The sequence below is a fragment of the Portunus trituberculatus genome, chromosome 44 (assembly GCF_017591435.1).
Source record: "Portunus trituberculatus isolate SZX2019 chromosome 44, ASM1759143v1, whole genome shotgun sequence".
Classification (NCBI taxonomy): domain Eukaryota; kingdom Metazoa; phylum Arthropoda; class Malacostraca; order Decapoda; family Portunidae; genus Portunus; species Portunus trituberculatus.
In genome coordinates, this window is record NC_059298.1 from 16945148 (window position 1) to 16968058 (window position 22911).

The 22911-nt window shown below is 44.5% G+C and overlaps 2 protein-coding genes across 2 annotated transcripts in view; one reads left to right on the top strand and one right to left on the bottom strand.

Moving 5' to 3' along the window:
• Window positions 1–1936: 1936 nt before the first annotated feature.
• On the bottom strand, window positions 1937–2362 carry LOC123518734 (extensin-like). Its single transcript, XM_045279736.1, has one exon. It carries the CDS (start codon window positions 2360–2362, stop codon window positions 1937–1939), a length of 426 nt encoding a protein of 141 aa, XP_045135671.1.
• Window positions 2363–15939: 13577 nt separating this feature from the next.
• The window catches only part of LOC123518544 (protein C-ets-2-like), a 283895-nt gene continuing 276923 nt past the window's right edge, over window positions 15940–22911 (top strand). The window contains exon 1 of the mRNA XM_045279366.1: window positions 15940–16265. The gene's annotated coding sequence lies outside the window, so the exon portion shown is untranslated. The remainder of the gene's footprint in view (window positions 16266–22911) is intronic.

Genomic DNA, 22911 nt, shown 5'->3' on the forward strand with positions numbered 1-22911 from the left:
TCTTTTCCTTCACCATGACCACCACCATCACCACTCTCCCCACTTCCTATTACCACCACCACCACCACCACCACCACCACCACAGGCTAAGGCAGCTGTGTTTAATCCGCTCACATTGATTTTACTTCCCCAGAATTATCAAGTTTTCGGGCCATTTTTCACACACACACACACACACACACACACACACACACACACACACACACACACACACACACACACACACACACACACACACACACACACACACACACACACACACACACACACACACACACACACACACACACACACACACACACACACACACACACACACACATAGCAGTGATGGTGGTTTGAGAGCGGCTGCGGTGGACGAGTGTTGTTTTAGTAGTATAGTGATGATATGATGGTGTTAGTGGTGGCAGCGATGGCGTCATTGGTACTGATGGTGACGATGGTGCACGATCTCTATAGACGAGGGATGGTGAAGTGCGGTGCTGGTCACATTCCGTCATATTCACACGTCTCAGCGTCTCGCCTCTAATTTGAACAGACTCTGGTGGAAGTTATTGGTGTTCTTATGTATATCTTCATGGTGTGTACTTTGAATAGGTGTTTTCATCTACCAAAGACCTGAATTAATTTATGAGGGAGGTTTCAAGACATTTATCCCATTCTTTTGGCTAACTCTCGACCCTATTCGGGAACTGGCATCTAAGTGGGCCTTTTTGTTTAATCGTTTTTGTTTCCTTTGGTCAGTTTTCTGAGAAGATTTCTATTGCAGGATCCTTTCGGGCTTTGTATCCTTAACCCCTTCAGTATTGGGACACAATTTTACCTTGAGATTTGTGTAGGATTAGACCATTTTATTGACATTACAAAGGCTCTATAGGAGGTCAGAAGATTAATGGTAACAGTCTTCACTATTTTAATCCCCCACACTTGAGTTCCTGAAGCTGTATAAAATCACCAAATAGTAAGTAGAAGAATATGGAAACGCGTCATGGTACTTAAAGGGTTATAAGCTCGTATAATCATCAATGCTGTGAATAATACTCCTCAAAGACACCAACACATTTTAGAATACAAGCCACAGTGACGTGTTAGAATCGGGATAGCAAAGTAATATGGAGTGATTACCTTATAGCGGAAGTATAGAATAGTCAGTTAATTCATAGAGGCGTGCACCGTACTATACCAGACACACCACACACCAGACACACCACACACCACCACAAATATTCTTCACACTTAGACACATAAATTGACGTCTTGTGGGGAGATGGAAGAAGTGAGGGTAGTGGTGGTGTTGGTGATGGTGGTGGTGGTGATGGTGGCGGCTGAGTGTTTGTGGGAGGGAAGGGAAGGGGTAGGAGCGTACGTGCCTGTGGTGGTGGCCTTGCTGGGAGGGAAGGGGAAGGGGGGGGGCGGTTGTCCACTCCCAGCTGGCGTGGCAGTCGTCAGTACAACAGTGGTCTTCCCCGTAACGCGTGTCATAATTTGAGACGCTTTATAGCCACCTTGTCGATTGAGGCGTGTTGTTCTTGGTAGTGAGTGTGGCGGGAGGAGGAGGAGGGCGTGTTGGTGGGTGGGTGGGGGGTTAAGGGGTTCGGATACAAGGCTAGTCAGGCAGCCGTTCTTTATGCTACACGCACCACATACACACAGACTATACTACACCATTTTCCGATTTTTTTCTCTTTTTTCTGTGTTCCGAGTTAAATTGTCGATACTGTGAAGGTTCTAGTTTGTTCGGCATGGAGATAAGGTTGTGGATTGGTGATTGGGTAGTGCACGGGTGGCTGGGGTGTGGATTGGTGACTGGGTAAGGGAGAAGTGGCTGAGGTGTGAATTAGTGATTGTGTAGTGGAGTGGCTGTAGTATGGATTGGTGATTTGATGGTGTAGGAGTGGCTGGCGTGTGGATTGGTGACTAGGTAAGGGAGAGGTGGCTTAGGTGTGGATTGGTGATTGTGTAGTGGAGTGGCTGGGATGTGGATTGGTGATTGTGTAGTGGAGGGATGGCTGGGGTGTGGATTGGTGACTGGATGATGGAGAGGTGGCTGAATTGTGGATTGGTGATTGGGTAGTGGAGTGGCTGGGATGTGGATTGGTGATTGTGTAATGGATGATTTGGAGGGGTGGCTGGGGAGTATATTGGTGATTGTGTAGTGGGTTGGTGGCTGGGATGTGGATTGGTGATTTGGTGGTGTAGGAGTGGCTGGGGTGTGAATTGGTCACTGGGTATAGTAGAGGGGTGGCTGGGGTGTGGATTGGTGATTTTGTTGTGGAGGGACGGCTCTGGTGTATATTGGTGACTGGGTAATGGAGAGGTGGCTGGTTAGTAGAGAGGCGGCGGGGGAGTGTATTGGTGATCATGTAGTGGATGGGTGAGTGTGGTGTAGTTTGGTGACTGGGTGCTGTTCTGGTCGGGGTTGGTGCTGCGTGGTAGGGACTCGGTGGTGTGGGTGGCGGAGTGTTTCATCGCCCAAGTCAGCGTCACCAGTACATCCGTGAAAATAAATATAGTTACTTTCTTCCATGGCTGTTAGTCAGGTCGCCATTCATCTTCCTGGTAAATTTTGTATAGCATTTATTAGCTTTCTTGCTGATCACTATTTACAGTTTTGGTCATGAGTGTGAGGTATCAATGTGTGTGTGTGTGTGTGTGTGTGTGTGTGTGTGTGTGTGTGTGTGTGTGTGTGTGTGTGTGTGTGTGTCATTGATTCGCTTGGATGCAACTATAGGCTTTACATTAAAATATTCAATACTGGGATGCATTTTTACCATGAGCTCTGGGTGTGATTAGACGATTCTATTTACGTTAGGAAGGGTCTATGGAAATAAAAAAGATCAATAGCTAGAGTCTTCACTATTTAAATCCTCACATAAATTTCTGAAGTTGTATAAAATTATCATATATTAAGCAGAATAAATATGAAAACCATCATGGTACTGAAAAGGTTAACCTATCGTGTCCACTCCAGCCTTCAATGATTAACCAGAGGCGAATAAGGGTCTTAGCAAACGCATGATGAATAGAACGTCTTTGTTGATTTGACTGGAAAGGATTAGAACATTCTTCCTTTCCTGTTCTTCCATTTTCCCACGATCTGTACTGCTTGAAGAGAGTGCTATCCATCTCGTCACCGCAAGAATTACTCCTAAGTGTTCTTCAATGTGACTAATTTTGTCTTCTTAGAGTAGTGATACGTGACGGTTATTCACCTTGGTTTGTTGTGTAATCCTTGAAACAGTTATGTTAATAGTGAAGGTGGTAGGTAAATCTCAGGTTGACCCAAGAAAAAAAGTGATAAAAGTATTCCTGGGTTAACCTGATATTCATTCATCTACACTCTACAGTCTTAACTACTCAACTGTCCATATAACTATCTCAGTTCTGCTATAGTGTTACAGCCGGTGATTAAATAGCCTGATATACTCAGCTGAAAGTTTCTCTTTATTACTTTTATTTATCATCTTTATCAGTATACTCTTTCTAGTTGTGATTATAATGCCTCGGTACTATAATACTGTTATGTGATCTTTTCCTGATGATATTGAGTGTGGTCAGACGACAGTGTATGGTAATTTTTCCATTTTTTCATGTTGAGCTCTGCAGTCACACAGTGCAGACAGTTGCTGCCTTGTAAAGTGTAAGTTTCTTTCAGCTCAGCGGAACACACAATTTATGATTTTGCGGGACTCGTGCTGTGGAAGCTTTACTTGTTGAAATAAATATGAAGCTATCTTTGAATTGCCTCCACCACACCAGTCCGAGCTACGGGCGCAGGGCGTCGGTGAGAATAGGTGAGGGATCAAGGGTGGGCGGCACATTGTTAAATGGAGGGTGTGGAAGTAACGCACTGAACACTAATGTTCCGGCAGCAACCCTGCAAAATTGGTTACTCGGAGGTAGTACTTCGTCTCTTCCGGGTCTTATTCTTGTCATTGTACCTCTTGTTCTTTTTGTTATTTTGATAAAGGTAGTCATTACGCGTTGGAGAACGTGCTTCATAACACATTGTTTGCTGGGCGGTTGAGGGCAAGCGGGATAGATTTAATTTGTCAGTTTATATACATGTGAAATAATGTGGGTTTACTTAATCACGTAGAAACTCAGAATAGTGCAGTAATTTGATGTGTAACTTCTTGTGATTATATAATAATATGATTACCTTCCGACGACGAAAGGCGACGTGATAGCCACGAGGCGGAACTATATAGTGCTGCCACATCAGCCATTGTCTATTAGGCGCCGTCTTCAGGAGGAAAGACAAACTGTTTTCTTATGCAGGGCGGCATGCATGCATACTTAGTATGATTCAAGGTACTTGTGGTGGCGAATCACTCTTAAGGCTCTCCTAGGTTTCACCCAAAATTTGGATTACAACAATTGCATTTAACAATAGGTGGATTGATAGATACATACATACTCTTAGATACTTAGCTAAATATATTTATTGACTGCAAAATCTTGAACTATACCTAAATGAATCACGAAAGAAACACTGTTCAAGTACAGTTCATTAGTTCAAGCATTATCGCCCATCATTCACGTGTAATGGCTGACACATTCCCTGCTTGTCATATAACATTTCACACAACACACAACAAACGGCTGACTGTAATGGCTCATCAAAAACATTCCATATTTATTCTGCTTAGTATTTGATATTTTTCATACAGCTTCAGAAACTTACTTGGGATTAAAATAGTGAAGACTCTGGCCATTAATCTTCTGACCTTCGTAGACCCTTCCTAATGTAAATAAAATCGTTTAATCGTACCCAAAACGCTTGGTAAAAATGCGTTCCAGTACTGAAGAGGTTAGTAATTCTATGAGTAACATAAAGAGCAATTTACGCCACTTTTTCCAACAGTAAACTTTCGAAAGTGCATACACGACCACTGTCTCGGTAGTGCATATTACATACGTTCTTCAGTCACTAGACTTTGCCACATACTTGCAATATTAAGGTGGATTATGTCGACATTTGCGTCTACGACATAGGACAGCTGCCTAACATAGCCGTTGTTTGTCACCTCGCCACACGTGAATCACACCCCATAGCTAAACAAAGCCTCAAAATCCATGTGTACAAAACTTTTCTACTTGAATAATAACTTTGAGATTCGCCTCTAGCAGTATTAGCAGAATTCTCTCTCTCTCTCTCTCTCTCTCTCTCTCTCTCTCTCTCTCTCTCTCTCTCTCTCTCTCTCTCTCTCTCTCTCTCTCTCTCTCTCTCTCTCTCTCTCTCTCTCTCTCTCTCTCTCTCTCTCTCTCTCTCTCTCTCTCTCTCTCTCTCTCTCTCTCTCTCTCTCTCTCTCTCTCTCTCTCTCTCTCTCTCTCTCTCTCTCTCTCTCTCTCTCTCTCTCTCTCTCTCTCTCTCTCTCTCTCTCTCTCTCTCTCTCTCTCTCTCTCTCTCTCTCTCTCTCTCTCTCTCTCTCTCTCTCTCTCTCTCTCTCTCTCTCTCTCTCTCTCTCTCTCTCTCTCTCTCTCTCTCTCTCTCTCTCTCTCTCTCTCTCTCTCTCTCTCTCTCTCTCTCTCTCTCTCTCTCTCTCTCTCTCTCTCTCTCTCTCTCTCTCTCTCTCTCTCTCTCTCTCTCTCTCTCTCTCTCTCTCTCTCCAGGTGCACTAAGCTTTCTGAGTATTAGACCCAGTAAGTGTGTGTGGAATGTACGCATCAATACCCAGGGCAGTTAGTACCTCTGTTATTGCTTCCCGACACGGAATGAGTGGTTATTTCATGGGTAATTAAAGACGACTAACTCGGGTCTTCCACGTAGCAAAGGCGTGGCAGAAAAAAACCACTCCATACAGCCTACAGAGGTTCAAAACTTCAGAGTCGACTTCGGAGCCACTAAAGAGTTTATGATGGAGATGTTATAAGGAGAGGATGCATATTATACTACACAAATCTGTGGTCACACTTTTTTTTCATTTGGACCTTATAAAAACTAGGACATTTTTGAAATAGTCAGAATTTTACAATTTTCAGATAAGGAAAATTGTATCTAGTATTTTCATGGTTTTCTTTACAACTTTCTCCTTTTTTGACTCTTAAATAATATGTGTAGCGTTTGAATGGATGGAAAATGTGTGTGTGTGTGTGTGTGTGTGTGTGTGTGTGTGTGTGTGTGTGTGTGTGTGTGTGTGTGTGTGTGTGTGTGTGTGTGTGTGTGTGTGTGTGTGTGTGTGTGTGTAATTCACCTCGGTCGTCTGCTGGTCACCCAGCCAGTCTTCCCCATTACGGAGCGAGCTCAGAGCTCATATACCGATCATCCTTTTTTGACTCTCTTAAATAATATGTGTAGCGTTTGAATGGATGGAAAATCTCTCTCTCTCTCTCTCTCTCTCTCTCTCTCTCTCTCTCTCTCTCTCTCTCTCTCTCTCTCTCTCTCTCTCTCTCTCTCTCTCTCTCTCTCTCTCTCTCTCTCTCTCTCTCTCTCTCTCTCTCTCTCTCTCTCTCTCTCTCTCTCTCTCTCTCTCTCTCTCTGTGTGTGTGTGTGTGTGTGTGTGTGTGTGTGTGTGTGTGTGTGTGTGTGTGTGTGTGTGTGTGTGTGTGTAATTCACCTCGGTCGTCTGCTGGTCACCCAGCCATGCAGTCTTCCCCATTACGGAGCGAGCTCAGAGCTCATATACCGATCATCGGGTAGGACTGAGACCACAACACACTCCACACACCGGGAAAGCGAGGCCACAACCTCTCGAGTTACATCCCGTACCTATTTACTGCTAGGTGAACAGGGGTTACAATAGGGAAGACTGGCTGGATTATCAGCAGACGACTGTGAATACACACACACACACACACACACACACACACACACACACACACACACACACACACACACACACACACACACTACACACCGCGTAGTGTAGTGGTTAGCACATTCGACTCACAATCGAGAGGGCCGGGTTCGAGTCCCGGGGCGGCGAGGCAAATGGCCAAGCCTCTTAATGTGTGGCCCCTGTTCACCTAGCAGTAAATAGGTACGGGATGTAACTCGAGGGGTTGTGGCTTCGCTTTCCCGGTGTGTGGTGTGTGTTGGGGTCTTAGTCCTACCCGAAGATCGGTCTATGATCTCTGAGCTCCCTTCGTAATGGGGAAGACTGGCTGGGTGACCAGCAGACGACTGAGGTGAATTACACACACAGCGTATTGTAATGGTTAGCACACTCGGTTCACAACCGAGAAGGCCCGAGTTCGGTTCCCGGGCGGGGCGGGGCAAATGGGTGAGCCTCTTAATGTGTAGCCTCTGTTCACTTAGCAGTAAATAGGTACGGGATATAACTCGAGAGGGTGTGGTCTCGCTTTCCCGGTGTGTGGAGTGTGGTGTGGTTTCAGTCCTACCCGAAGATTGGTCTATGAGCCATGAGCTCGCTCCGTAATGGTTGGCTGGGTGACCTGCAGTCGACCATGAATGCACGCTACAGAACTATGTACTGTACGAACATATTGTCTGGCACTATAGACAAGTTCTCCCTTCACGTTTCCATATTCTCTGCGTCATGGACACAGAAAACTGAGAAATAAAAAGGAGTAACTATTATCATTGTGGAAATAGCCATTTTTTTTTTCTTTTATGTAAGAGGGGAAAGCCGGCCAAGGGAAACAAAAAATAAAAATAAAGATCCACTAAGATGCCATTCCCCTGCAGATCCGATAGAGTTAGCCAAAAGATAGGAACAAAAATCTCCCTCTTGAATGAAGTCAAGTGAAGTTTGAAATACAGAAGCAGGCAGGGAGTTCCAGAGTTTACCAGAGAAAGGTATGAATGATATAGAATACTGGTTAACTCTTGCATTAGAGAGTTGGACAGGATAGGGATGAGAGGAAGAAGAAAGCCTTTTGCAGCGAGGCCGCAGGAGGGGAGGCATGCAGTTAGCAAGAACGGAAGAGCAATTAGCATGAAAAATACAGTAGAAGATAGAAAGAGATGTAACATTCCAATGGTGAGAAAGAGGCTGAAGACAGTCCGTCATAGAAGTACTGTTTTTTTTTTCTGCTTTCTTCATTGCTCAGTACATAGGAAAGAAAGAAGATGGAGTTGGATAATTTTGTAATACCAGTGGAATTACAAAAGAGGTATTGTTTAGTTACGATAGGAAAGGATTTAGGAATGATGATAATTCTTAGTGTTATCGTCATTATTATCATTAGTATCACTTGTTCAGTATCCAAGCTTTGGGGTGTGATGCAGGGATGGCTCTACTGTACACTCCTGTCGTGAAGTGGCCCACAGTTTTGTTGTTGTTGTTGTTGTTGTTGTTTTCTCTCTTTTCCTTGTCTTATTTTTCTTGTTTTTGTTCTTGTTTTCGTTCTTGTTTTTATTTTTTGTTTTTTTTGTTTTACTACTACTACTACTACTACTACTACTACTACTACTACTACTACTACTACTACTACTACTACTACTACTACTATTACTACTACTACTACTACTACTACATGCATATTTGTTTTTGTGTTTGTTGCTGTTGTTGCTCCCGTGGACATGCCTAGGTTGAATGGGTGGTGCGCGTGGTAGCATCGCGGCGGCGGCGCGAGCTTAGCTAGGGGCGGTGCTCTAGTCTCTTCAGTGGTGTATCTCACACATAACTTGTTTGTGTGAGTGAGACACCGCTGAACCGAGTGCCAACCCCAACTACCACTGTTATCAGTACAAGACTGCAGCTGTGGGCCGTCGGAAGACAAAGGCCCACGTCACCTTTCGATGAAGGGTGACAATATAAAAAAAGAAGAAAAAAAAAAAAAAAAAGAGAGTGGCGGCGGCGGTGGTGGTGGTGGTGAGGTGAGATCATCAGGAACTCAAAATGCACACACAGTTCCAGACAGTTGAATTGATGAACATAGGATGGAGGTGGAATTTCCATCAGACAGGCACAATTGTTATGCCTTACTGTGTGCAGGTGGAACAGGAAGCACTAATGAAGCACGATAGGTAGGTAGGGTGTTTCCTGTGGCATTTATTTGTTTATGCATTGGTTGTATTTGCTATTCATTTTATTTCTTTATTCAATTGGTTAATTTACCATAATTTCCATTTAGTAGTTGATTCCGTTTATTGACAAAAGGACTGCGAATATGATTATTATCCGTTGCTATATAATATAATAGTGTAGATCCCAAAGACTTGTTGCACCGTTATTTACCTCTCAACTCAATCAGTACCTTATGTATAAAATTAAGTTCCATTCCTCTCCTTTTGTTCAGTGTTTATTAGGTTAGGTTAGACATAGGCTACAGTGTGCATTATGAGAACACTTGGTGGTGTTATTGCTGGCGTGGGTAGCGGGGCACCGTGGCCACGCCGGCTGTGTGAGGAGGAACTTGGGCTCAGTGGCCCGTAGTGAAGGCCGTTCATGTGGAAGACTGCATCTGTAATGGTGACTGGTACTGAAGAAAGAACGGCCGGGTCAGTGACATCATGTAGATAAGATGCAAGCATCAAGTTATTACGAAATGCACAGTTGTACAATGATTATTTGTAAATTATTTATAAAGTAATATTCTAGTTTATCTTTAAAAATCCGTTTTCTTTACTTTTCCCCTGAGAGAGAAACAAATGGCGTAGCAGGGGGACGCAGGTAGATTAGGTTACAACTAAGCAATGCCATGTTATAATATATTTTAGGCAGTGGTACGTACTGGAATACTTTTATTTAGTGATCAGTAATTTAATAAAACAATGAAAATATATGTCCATGAGTTCAGACACAGTTTCACAGTAAGGGTTACGGTATGAGCCCTCGCAAGGGATCTGAGCCCAAGAACTTGTTTGTGCATAGCTGTATTCTTTCTCACACACACACACACACACGAAGGAAAAAAAAAGATGGTGCTTGATATTTATTAATTATGCTTAATTTCAGAGAGATGTGGATTTTTACATTTAATAAAAGCTTACAAAGTAAAAAGAAAAAAAAAGTAATGCTTTATTTATTTATGTAAACTTTCATTATATAGATTTTACTGATAAATTTAATGCATTATTAACTAAATTGTGAGCAGGTTGACTGAGAAGTGTGGAGAACTATATACATCCACTTTGTGTTTCGTTCCTTTGCTGTTCATGGTCTGTTGAGGTAAAACTGATTGAGGAGTTTCATAACGCGTGCACGTCTTTGTGTAAGTTTGACGATAAAGTGTGTGCAGAACAGTGCGTCTTTGTACGCCATAGTTGTTTATTGTCTCTTGATATCTAAAAGTTCTTTTGTATAAACAGTACGTCGTTCTTTACATTTTGACCGACATTACTATCTATTTTGTAAGCCTTGAGGATTTTGAATATAGTCGCAAAATGCATTTGGTATTTTTTGTGACCGAGCGCATGACAATGACAAGACTCCACCCGAGCTTCCTGAACGTACACATTACCGATACAGCGTGCCCCGCCGCACCAACACACCACCGCGCTGCACCAACGGCACGCACCACTACATTGTTAACACACACACACACACACACACACACACACACACACACACACACACACACACACACACACGTGCAGAAACCAGCTCGTGATATCGACTTGTGTTTCCTCTTTTTTAGTGGAAGAAAATTTATCTCATCTCACTTTATATGCTCGTTATCAGTTTTTTTTTTTTTTTTGTATTCATAACCTTTGCTTCAGCCTTCCACACACACACACACACACACACACACACACACACACACACACACACACACACACACACACACACACACACACACACACACACACACACACACACACCTTTCTCTCTCTCTCTCTCTCTCTCTCTCTCTCTCTCTCTCTCTCTCTCTCTCTCTCTCTCTCTCTCTCTCTCTCTCTCTCTCTCTCTCTCCACTGAGTTTTTACACAAACATTTGCACACGTGCTCCCTACTTTAGTAACAATGTGTTCTTTTCTCCTTGTGATATTTTCATAATAATTTGCCTATACGCTCACGTATGTATAAATAAAAATTTCTAATTCGGGAATCTATGCGAGTTTTGTATTTTTTCATCCTACCCATATATATATATATATATATATATATATATATATATATATATATATATATATATATATATATATATATATATATATATATATATTTTTTTTTTTTTTTTTTTTTTTTTTTTTTTATAAAAGTGATCAGTGAACGAAAGCCTAGGTAATATTTTAGTTAGTAGCGTGCCAGACCCGTTTGACAGCAGATAGTGCACGGGAACGTGTTTGTTTGGCAGTGCATTCCCTCAAGCACTGAAAATTTTCGCCCAGTTTAGATTGTGACGTCAGCCTGTCCTTTCCGAATTGTTTCGTACAATTTCTCCTTATTCGGACTTATAGGAGCGCTACTAGAAATGGATTGTGGAGGAGAAAAGTAAATGGTACTATGAAGATATACCATATTTTGGCATAGGTTTTCGTCATGTCGTTTAATATTTTATTTAACACAAATATTTTGTAACGCAGATGTGTCCGGTTAGCTGTTGTGGCTGTCTGTCATTCATAAGTCTATTTTTTCAATTAATCCTACCTTTGATATTGTCGGTAAACTGTCGTCATATTGTAAACCAAGTCAGTTAAAGTCAACCTCAAACTTGCTGTATTATGATTTTGTTTTCATGAATTTCTAACAGGAAGATAGTTGCCGCAGCGCGTGCCGTGCAGTACTACTATATGTACTTTGTATGTACTGTACGTAAAGATAATATTATGCCTATCTCGGCAAATTAGAATAAGAAAAAATATTAAATAAAAAACAATGGAATAAAAAGAGAAAGCCACGTTCCCTCTGCATTGGTGCCATGCTTTAGAGGTGAAAATATCCTCCCCTTGAGGCGAGGGAAAATTAAACAAGCAGTGGGCTTTTATGACTAAGCCAAAGTGAACAGTTCCACACACACAGAGAGGAAAAAGTGTGATTTTTGACCTGAGAAAGCACTGACGTCATTGCTATGCAGCCAACGTAAATATAACTCGTGATGTATTGGCTCCTCGACACGTGTTTAATTTGTCGACCAGTTATACTTAGATGGAATGGGTGAGAAAGACTGCTCTTCTCGTTAACTGTTACCTGTGTCCGCTGCCTGGTAACATTTGTATGCCTTAAACATTAAGAGTGCATGGGTGGGGATGTCCCTTAACCACCGGGGATTGTGCTGCACCTCTGCTCTGTGATGGATCTTCGTGCCCAAGTAGAAGAGAAAAGAATCAAGCTTCTCAAATTCGTAAGAAAAGAAAAGCCCTATCTTTGTATCACTTCCTTACAACCTGTCAGTTCCATGGCATCCGGACTGAACTCTTAATTGTATCCTTGTCGGTTATCGTACTTTCTGTTTTCTATCATTTCCGTCACTTTTTTTTTTTCCAGCCTCTTGCTCGTCTGCCTCCTGGTATCTATTCGCTGATCTTCTTCACTGTAATATCTGCTATTATCGTGTGCAGGGTATGTCAGTCTTTCTGTTTTCACTTCCTCCAGCATTGGCCTCACTACCTTAACCTTCCTCATCTGAACACTCCTCAGTCCTCTCCTAAATAACGCTTGATATATCTCGGGACTCATTTCTGTATGGACACCTCTGTATCTGATCCAGAGAAACAATCTCGTGTAACATGTTCAGCTGTCAGGCATAGTATATCAACATACATGCAAGTGCAATGGTTGTAGTTTGTTACAGTGGTTATACGACGAGACCTGACATCATGCGTGGTTATCAGGAAAAATAATATAGAGAGGATCAGTTCTCTTGTTGCGTCCTTCCCCGTCACCTTATACAACACAAAGTAGTGGTGATGATCTAACCCGGTCAGAGAGTGTAGGGTCAGGCCTTGTGTCATAATGGTGATGGTGGTAGTGATGATAATGATAATAATAGTAATAATAATAATGATAATAATAATGATAGTTATTATTAATATTATTATTATTATTATTATTATTATTATTATTATTATTATTATTATTATTATTATTATTATCATTATTATTATCATCATTATTATTATTATTATTGTTGTTGTTGTTGTTGTTGTTGTTGTTGTTGTTGTTGTTGTTGTTGTTGTTGTTGTTATTACTATTGTCATTACTACTACATATCACCATTATCAACAGCAGCAGCAGCAGTAAGTTCATGGGCGTGGGTGTAGCCGTGTTTGCCTTTGTGTGGTGTGGTGTGGTAGTGCGGGTGTATCCTGGCAGTGATGGGCGAGTGTGCGCGGCCAACACCCGCACCACCGCGACCTGGCAGGCGATGTATTGGCGTGCGGCGTGCCAAGCGATGGTGAGCCAGTGGTGCCTGTCACTCTGGTGGCAACAGATGCATTACATATTGCTTTGCCTCACCGTGTCTCAATAGAACGCTGCTTCACACTCCCACCACCACCACCTACCAGTGTGACGACAGTTCCGGGACGGCGATGCCAGGCCCGCCACACTCCCGCCCCACTCCCCGGCCACGCTGGGAGGAATGTTTATACCTCGCGCTGTCCTTTGCTCCGTTATTTACATTAGAGAACTTGATGGAATGTATGTTGAATATTTGTATGTATCACCAAGGTCACCCCTCTCAAGTAATATTCAGTTTATCTTTATGGAAGGCTTACGTTCACTTCGTGTAGCACAGATGTTACACCTTGTTACCTTGTTACCCAGCCAGGTGCACCATCACTCCAGGTGTCTTACTGCCAACCATCCAGCATTGGACACAATTTTGTGGCTTATAGTCACATGCAAAAACTAATCGCCTTGAGCGCTGCTGAGGACATGTACTCTACACTCTCACACAATATAATGTTATCAGGGAATATATAATGTGTTCAGTGTCTTAACCATCATATTGCTCATACTTATATTACTTAGACTTGAAATCCCTGTCCCATCTAAGATGCAATTAAGATGTTTAGTAGCATGGATAAAATAACTAATATATGTTTATACAGAAACCGCCCTCTTCCTCTGTTTGTTTATCTAGAGAACCGCACTCTTCACTGGCTGCTGCTCCCATACCCAACGGTGCCCTCTCTGCCTCCTCTGCCCGCCTCGTGGTCACAGGCGCTCACGTCACTCACTAACTTCAAGTCTATAACAGCCAAGGTGATAGTTGTTGCTTCATTGCAGGCACGAAGAGAGCCAAATTACTTAAATTAGACCTCGAATTGTCTGTTGACTTTTTGGGGTTGTAGTTCAGACTTGCACCAGTAAGCTTGGGGACTCACAGTAGACAAAAGGGCTAATTGCTTGATAAAACGAATCTGCTTTTGGAACGTTCTGTACCATCACTAGGAGTATTTAAGATATACCCACTGAGTTAACTGGTCGGATTCTTACGACGGTTTTTCTTATTAATGAATCAGAGAACTTCACAAACCATTACTGGAATCACTGAAACACCTTTGAAAATTCTTGTACCTACTCTAGCTTGTTGAAAGAAGGACTAAATAAGACGATAGAATGTGGTTCTGGAACTCAATACCTGCTTCTGTATTTCCATCTTCCTATAACCTGAACTCATTTAAGAAGGAAGTTTCAAGACATTTATTCTATTCTTTTGGCTAACTCCCTCGGACTTGCTCGGAACGACATCTAAGTAGGGATTTTTGTTGAATCGTTTTTGTTGCTCTTGGTCAGACTTCCCCTCTTACACAAAAAAAATAAATAAATAAATAAATCACCAAGGGAAAGGTACTGCGGGAAACTGTCACTCCTACCAATGTAGTGGTTGGTGCCTTCTGGATCGGGAAATCTTGATGTGAACTTTATATTTACTAAACTAGAGGATTTGATGTGATTTAATTGATTTATTTTGCTGTAGCGTCAGTCAGGTATACAAAAAGTTGACCATGAATTTGATTAACTTGCTTTTTTTTTTTTTGGTTTTGAGTAGTTTTTAGCCTGTTGTTTTTTTTTTATAATTTCCTAGTATCAATTTAGACTAGATGGACAATTCAGGTCTGTATGAAAAGAATTAATCATGAAAATGTATAAGTAGAAATAAAACACGAAATACAGAAAGAGAGAGAGAGAGAGAGAGAGAGAGAGAGAGAGAGAGAGAGGAAAAATATAATCCCCTTTTAAGGTCTCATTAGAGCGTAAGAAAAAAGAAGCCGGTGCGGTGCTATGATCCTCCTCGCCAATTACCGCTGCTTACACCTCCTTACTGTGTGTGTGTGTGTGTGTGTGTGTGTGTGTGTGTGTGTGTGTGTGTGTGTGTGTGTGTGTGTGTGTGTGTGGTTCATCCTCCCTATACTACCTCCCTTCCCTCCCTCCATATCCCCTCCCTCTCTTCTTACCCTCTCCCTCACTCACTCCCATCCTCCCTCACTAATTATTTCTTCCTTCCTTCCTTCCTTCCTTCCTTCTTTCTTTCTTTCTTTCTTTCTTTCTTTCTTTCTTTCTTTCTTTCTTTCTTTCCTTGCCTTCCTCCCTAGCTGCCCCTCCCCTTTTTCTTTCTGCCTCTGTTTTTCTCTTCTTTCTTTTTCTCTCGTACATTCCTTTATATTTTCCCTCATTCCTTCTTCCTTTTAGTTATGATCCATGAGAGAGAGAGAGAGAGAGAGAGAGAGAGAGAGAGAGAGAGAGAGAGAGAGAGAGAGAGATAAGAGGAGGGACAAGAGGAACCGTTCAGTGTGATTGTTTAGGGGTGTATTTATTTGATCGAGAGGGCGGCCATTAAGAGACGCGGCCACGATGTAAACACGACAAAGGCTGGACTACGTGGTGTCGCTGACTCAAGGGCCTTGCCGAACGATACGTGGTGGGAAGGATTGAAAACCTTTGAGTGACTTGTGCTGCTTCTCACTCATGTGTGTGTGTGTGTGTGTGTGTGTGTGTGTGTGTGTGTGTGTGTGTGTGTGGGGACGACATGTAAACAGTGCCAAACAGCAAGAGGCCGCCTCCCAGTCCTCGCCTCCTCACCCATACGCAATACCCTTCAGGCCTCCGTGACGTGTAGTGGTGCGCGCCTCTCGCCTCCTTCAGGCTGTGCTGGTGGTGGTGAAGCACTGGTGTTGTGGGAGGTGGTGGTGGTGGTGTGGGAGGTGAGGTGTGGCGGGCCCCTTCACCACTCCACGTCCAGGCGGCCCTCCCTTCCTCCCTCCCTCCCTCCCCTCTCACCCTCTCTAGTCTTCTCTCTCGCTCTTCCGCCCTCCGACGTACTACTATTGGTGCCGCGAGTGGTAGCTGCTCGGGAGAGATTTCTCGAGGTGCTCCCCCTGCCGTGCGCGGCGCCTTCTGGAGTATTTTGTGGTAGAAGTTGGGCGCCTGGCGTGCGGAGGGCGGAACGTGAGGCCCAGAGGTGCAGGTAAGGCGAGCTGAATTGTAGATCACATTAGAGGCTCGGATCTTTTGAATGGCGGTGCATACAACGGTGAACTTGTGCTATTCTTGGCTCAGGTGTCACGTTGACAAGGGAATGAGTGATACAACTCCGTGCCTCTCAGCCAGGATGGTGAGCTGCTCACCTGCGGCAGGTACAGATTTGTGTTAGACGTGCCATTGGAGAAGTCACCGCCTCTTGGGGATGTGGCAGATTGGTTTACGTGGTGCAGAACTGAGACGTGGCAACCCCGCGGGGCACAAGCTCATGAATGGGTGGGTTGGGCACTGGGCCGCGCTCCGTTGCCACTACTTTCTCGTGCACCACGACATTGCCCGAGGCGCTTTGTGCAGGTCTGCTCAGTGTAGCCAGTCATTAGCCAGGTGATCCACGCGCCCTACAGCGTGGTTCAGGTGCTAACGAGGTCCTGCGTCACGGGCCGCTGGCTTGTGTTGCCGCGGGGCCGGAGACGTGTGGCACCCCGCGGGGCACTGCCTGCGCCTGGGCGTGAAGCAGGTGGTGCACGGTTATAAATTTTCGAGCATGTGTTTACTTCGGGGAACTACGAGGCGTGGGGAGGAGCGGATCGAGATCTCTTCCCCCTCTCTCCTCTCCCTTGGCCTCTTCCCTTCCCATGCTGGGCAGGAGTGTCGCACGCCTGTGGCCGCCTGACCCTGAGGTGCGGCCCACACGCCGGGCATGCACTGCCAGTCCTTGACGACCAAAGCTCCTCCTTCATTGCCTTGCCATCCTTTAGGAAACTCAATGTGTGGCGTGCGCATCACCTACCGCTCTTCCCCTCCCTCAGCTGTGCTGAGCGTGACTCATAAATTTACCCGCGGTGACACTAATATATTACCGTGTGCATGTAACGCGTCAGCGAGGCTGTGCTCATACCTCATACATCTGCGTGTCTTGCTGCTGCTACTGCTGCGGCCAAGTTACGTGTTAGTAGTGCGTGCTTGCGTGGCCGTGACACGTCAGGGTTTAGTGAATAGTAACAATCAGGGTGCACTTCTAGGAAATAGTATTAAATTTGACAGTAGGAATTGCAATCGTTGGCGTTTGGTTGGCAGTGGTGTGGGTCGAATGAGCTAACAAGGCGGGACGGGCGGGTGGCAGGCGTGTATTGTTTGCCAGTGTAGTTGTTTGCACACGCAGCAGGGGAAGGAAGGGGACAGCTGCTTCCCTGGGACCGCAAGTTACCTAAGAGCCGTAGGGCGTGGCACGGTGGCATCCACATTGGCTTGTCTCCCTGACTCCCCACACCCTTCCGCTCATCACCTCTGCCTTACCCTCGCGTCCTCGCTGCCCCACCTTTTTGCTCCCTGCCCCCAGCACTCTCTCTCGGCAGGCACACTGTGAGGTCTCCGGTAGCCTCCCATTCATCCCCTTCTTCCTCCTTCTCCCACTACGTCAGTCTTCGCACACACCTCACCCTTTCATCTCTGACCTATACTTCCCCTCACACAGCCAACCACCCTCCCTTCCATTCACCTCTGGCCTTACTCGTCTCCGCCCTTAACGCTCCTTCCCTCCCTCCCACGCACATGCACACACTTCCTCACAGTGTCACTATCATGTATCATTCTTCCTCCTCCTCCACCCCTCTCTCGACTATATGATCATAGAAATCATAAGAATTACTGATTAAAATGCTTAGGAAACTTCTCTTCTCAATTTATCCACGTTTTTCCCCCCCTGCTTCATCTTCCTTAGGTATTTCCACTTTCCCCCTTTGCTCTTCTTTTTCTCCTCCCCTGCTGCCCGCGCGTCCCTTCCTCTCCCTCTCCCTCTCCCTCTCCCTCTCCCAGCGGGCACCTTGAAGCACAGCGCCCCCGCCTGTTCCTGATTGCTGTGTTGGGTTGCGAGCCAATAAAACCCCATTAATCGGTGTGGCTTTATTATTTTTGTCGCTGATAACTCCATTTAGACTCCCAGGAAGCAGAGAGAGAGAGAGAGAGAGAGAGAGAGAGAGAGAGAGAGAGAGAGAGAGAGAGAGAGAGAGAGAGAGGTTTTCAGCGTTTAGCTTCTTAAATTAATGTCGTGTGTTTGTTTTTTGCTTGAAGTGTGCGGTGCATTAGTGTCCGTCCAGTGTTTGTGTGTCGCTCAGTGTTTGTTTCCTCTTGGGTCAGGAGGAACTCGAGGAGAAAAAGGGAAAAGGTGGTGGTGGTGGTGGTGGTGGTGGTGAGTGTAAGGGTGGTATTGTATGTTTAGTGTAGGTGAAAATGTCATTGCTGATAAATGACGAGAGAGAGAGAGAGAGAGAGAGAGAGAGAGAGAGAGAGAGAGAGAGAGAGAGAGAGAGAGAGAGAGAGCTGTCACTCATCTTTGTTTACATCACTGACTTCTTACGCTTGATTTTTCTCTCCATCTCGTCTGTCAGCATCATCAGGTTAACTCTTCACCTCAGCACTGTTTCACTTACTCACTCATCCACACACCCACCCACTCACCCTCCCACACACCCACCCACTCACCCTCCCACTCACCTTCCCACTCACGAATCAGCGTCATCGTTCGCTGTGCTATGATTACTGCGCCGACTCCAGAGTGCATTCTGGGTCATCTGAAGCGAGTTAATATTATGACTGCAGCACGTACTTCTCCCGTGTGATGCTCCGGGCGCCTCTTTGTGGTGGAAGTGACTTGGGGAGCCAACGGGAGTGGAGGTGAAGTTGCTGTCGCCGCCTCAGGGTGTGGTCGCCCCCGCGCCTCTGTGTGTACTCCGCTAACCTCAATCCTTGGCGGGTTATTTTTGCCCTCACGCCGCGGGAGGGACTAAAACACACACACACACACACACACACACACACACACTGATAAGTTGTTGGGATGTTATCTATTTGTGCAGCAATGAAGGTGTATGAGTGAGGCGCCCTATATAATGGGTCGAGCATTCTGTCTGACCTTTCTTCCCATGCTTATTGTGCCTCTTTCAGTGTTACAGTAACTGTGTGTGTGTGTTTGATCACTGTTTGATCTGCTGCAGTCTCTGACGAGACAGCCAGACGTTACCCTAAGGAACGAGCTCAGAGCTCATTATTTCTGATCTTCGGATAGGCCTGAGACCAGGCACACACCACACACCGGGACAATAAGGTCACAACTCCTCGATTTACATCCCGTACCTACTCACTGCTAGGTGAACAGGGGCTACACGTGAAAGGAGACACACCCAAATATCTCCACCCGGCCGGGGAATCGAACCCCGGTCCTCTGGCTTGTGAAGCCAGCGCTCTATCCACTGAGCTACCGGGCCGTGTGTGTGTGTGTGTGTGTGTGTGTGTGTGTGTGTGTGTGTGTAGTTATAGTTGCCTGCATGCTTCCTCCCTTCATGAAACACTGTCCTTGAGTCCTTGATCATCCCGCCCCAACGCTGTCCATGGAAGCATTGCGCTTGCCAGATGGTGGAGGTTGTGCGCCGCACGTACCACCTACAAATGCCACTGCAGGCCGTGGTCCTCGTCACGTACAAGGTGTTCCCAGCTCGCAGTGAATGCACCGACAGTGAAAAATATACGACCTTTATTGTAAAGGTTTTATAATTAACGACACAAGTGCTCATCAGGTTGGTTGTTACAAAGGGCCTGCAGTGGTGAGTTCTACGTGGGCTCGTCGGTTCCAATTAGCCGTGTAGCGTGAGAGAAAGAAAAATCAGGAAGTATGCCAATGAAGGTTGACCGCGAAGCCTCGATTGGCGGGAGGAATAATATACTGTTGCACAAGCTTTTATTCTTGAAGTACGTTTTTTCCCCACACGCCACCTTGCATTACGAGTATAATGCACAAAGCGGTGCCGCTAATCCAGTGGTGTGGCCTCAAAGGGCAATTGTGGCACGGGTGTTGCTTCTGTCCTGTGTGAGGGCGCGGGCCATTTCTCAGCGTGACGTATGTTGTTGGTTCCGCGGTGTGTGGAGTCTTTTTTTTGTGAGGATAATGTTACACTCAAACCTTTCTTATCCTCCCTCCAGCGCTAAGAGCAGTCACGCAGGAAGCCCTGCAGCGTCTCTCCATGTCTCCTCGCCTCCATACACTCACCTGAGAGCCTTCCCTACGTAATGAGTGCTGATACCATCGTGTGCTGAAGGCCGTCAAGGCGATGCACATTCTCCGTTCCCAATGCCTTTGTACGTATGGCATAAATTAGTTTACTGTACGTGTATTACATTAATTGTTTCCAGTTTCTTTCTACAACGTTCAAGGTTCACATAGTATATCTCCATACATGTTCAGACTGAATAGCTACTCTTGAGTACCAGCAACAAGCATCCTCGCGGCCCGAGTCTCGCCTGCGTTGTGGGAAAGCGTGTCTTTGTGTTCAGTTTGTTTCCTGGTGATGATCGGAATATAAAGATGAAGACTCAAGGTCACACAGGTGGAATCCTTGCTTGTTTCCGCTCAGAAGCTCATCCCATCATCTAATATTTTTTTATTAGACGTATTATTCGTACCCGCTAATGAAGCCAAATGATGAAGACCGTACTAACGGACGCAGTGAAGCTTGAAAATAGCAACCGAAAATATTGAATTGCTAGATTGGTATGGAAAGAACAGTATGTTTAGGTTAGTTGATCTGTTTGTCTGCCCATCTTTGTATGTATCTGGATATCCATTTGTGTATCCATCCACCTCCATGTTTACTTGTTAGTTCATCTCTGCCCACACGTGCACGTCTTTCCATATACACCTGTGTGAGGGCAGCCTTACAAGGCGGGACCTCACCACCTGTACCTGCCTTTATGCATCAACATTTGGCCAACACGAGGCAACAAAACTGCAAAGCAATAGTTTTTTTTTTTTTTTTTTTTTTTTTTTTTTGCGTTATTGTAATCACTTCCATTTATCGAGGCCGAGGAGGTGAATTGGAAACTCCACCTCTCTCTCAGGTGAATTGGAAACTCCACCTCTCTCTCTCTCTCTCTCTCTCTCTCTCTCTCTCTCTCTCTCTCTCTCTCTCTCTCTCTCTCTCTCTCTCTCTCTCTCTCTCTCTCTCTCTCTCTCTCTCTCTCTCTCTCTCTCTCTCTCTCTCTCTCTCTCTCTCTCTCTCTCTCTCTCTCTCTCTCTCTCTCTCTCTCTCTCTCTCTCTCTCTCTCTCTCTCTCTCTCTCTCTCGTTTGTATAATGTTTATATATTTTTTGAGTTAGTTTTTTATATTTTCCTTCGTCACATTCTCGGGTGTTGGTGCGGGTGTTCGGGTGTTTTCAGCTCACCGTGGAGAGGCCAAGGTCTTCAGGTGGGCAGTGGAGAACTAGGGCGCAAACATTGTTGAAAAATCTTGTAAACACCCGCCACACATTCTGTTGGAAAGAAATATGATGCAAGGTTATCTTTTTGCAGGAAATTGGCAAAAACTTCTAGAAGATAAATTGACTTTCATGAAAAAAGATCACCTAAACTATAATTTTCCTTTAGCTCATAAATTTTCTGAATGAAATAGAGTATGTCAGACAGATATATGTTCTCTTAAGGTAAATGAATTTTTGTGAGGAAATATCTCCAAAATCTTGGGAACAAAAATTCGATTCGTATGAAGAAATTTGACCAAAAAAAAACGATTTCTTAGTTTCGAAATCTTTTGAATAAAAAAGAGGGAAAGGACGTCATTGGAAGGATCTTTTCCTTTGAAGTCAACGAGATGAAATGTGATGTTTCTGAAGCATTTTTATAAGAAGTTTTATCAAAACAGCATGCAAAAAGCGACCTCAGTACAAGAAGACATCAGAAACACTGAGCACAAATTGTTACATTCATGGGAGCAGCAGCGAGCAAGAAGCGAGGAGCGCCTCCAGTGGGCCAAGGACTCTTTTTGCCGCGGTGGTGCCAGTCCTCCTCGCAACAAAAGCCTCCCCTGCGGGACGCCGCGGCGTCCCTGAGAGCTGCATCTCGATGCCCAAAATGTCCGTAACTTTTGACCTGAGTTAATCATGAATCTCTTTTCATCCCTGATCTTTGGTAGATGGAGGTCGTTCATTTGCTTGATATTCTCAGTTTTCATTGCCCTTTGTTTACGACGAGGCTGTCAACGTATAGCTCTCTGTAGGAGTCTTTTCCTTTTGGAATATTCACCAGGGAACCTGTGCGTCCTTTTCTTTGTCTTCACAGGAAGCAGTAATATGCGTCACGTCAATTTGCTTACCAAAGAGAAGAATGTTCGAATCTGTTTCTTTTAGTTTTAGGCTTCCAGAGAAATGTTTCCTTTTTTGCATTTATTTAGTTTAACTGTTTTGTTGTGGCGTATTATTCTAAACTTGACTCGTATCTTTTTGTTCGGAATATTCCAGAGGTTTTCATTTAAGTACAGGACTTAGTGCACCAGTGTGCTGCAGGAGACGGTTTGATTCGTTGTTTTCTTTTTTTTTTAATCGGGTTTGATCAGTAAAGGCTTTGTTCAGTGTATCGGCGTAGATGTGAAGAGCGGTATAGCAGAATGACGTGGTGTTGCTTCTTTCAGTATCATCCATAAATTGTGTAGGTGTTGTGCTTTGTTGCTTCATGGAAACAACTGAAGTGTTATTGCTTAATTCAATAACGGTCAGGTAATCCCTTATGCTTTCTTCTCGTGTTCTTTGATGGGAATCGAAATGAATTGATCGGTTTTTGGAAATCTGTGTATTCAGTATAAAACTTC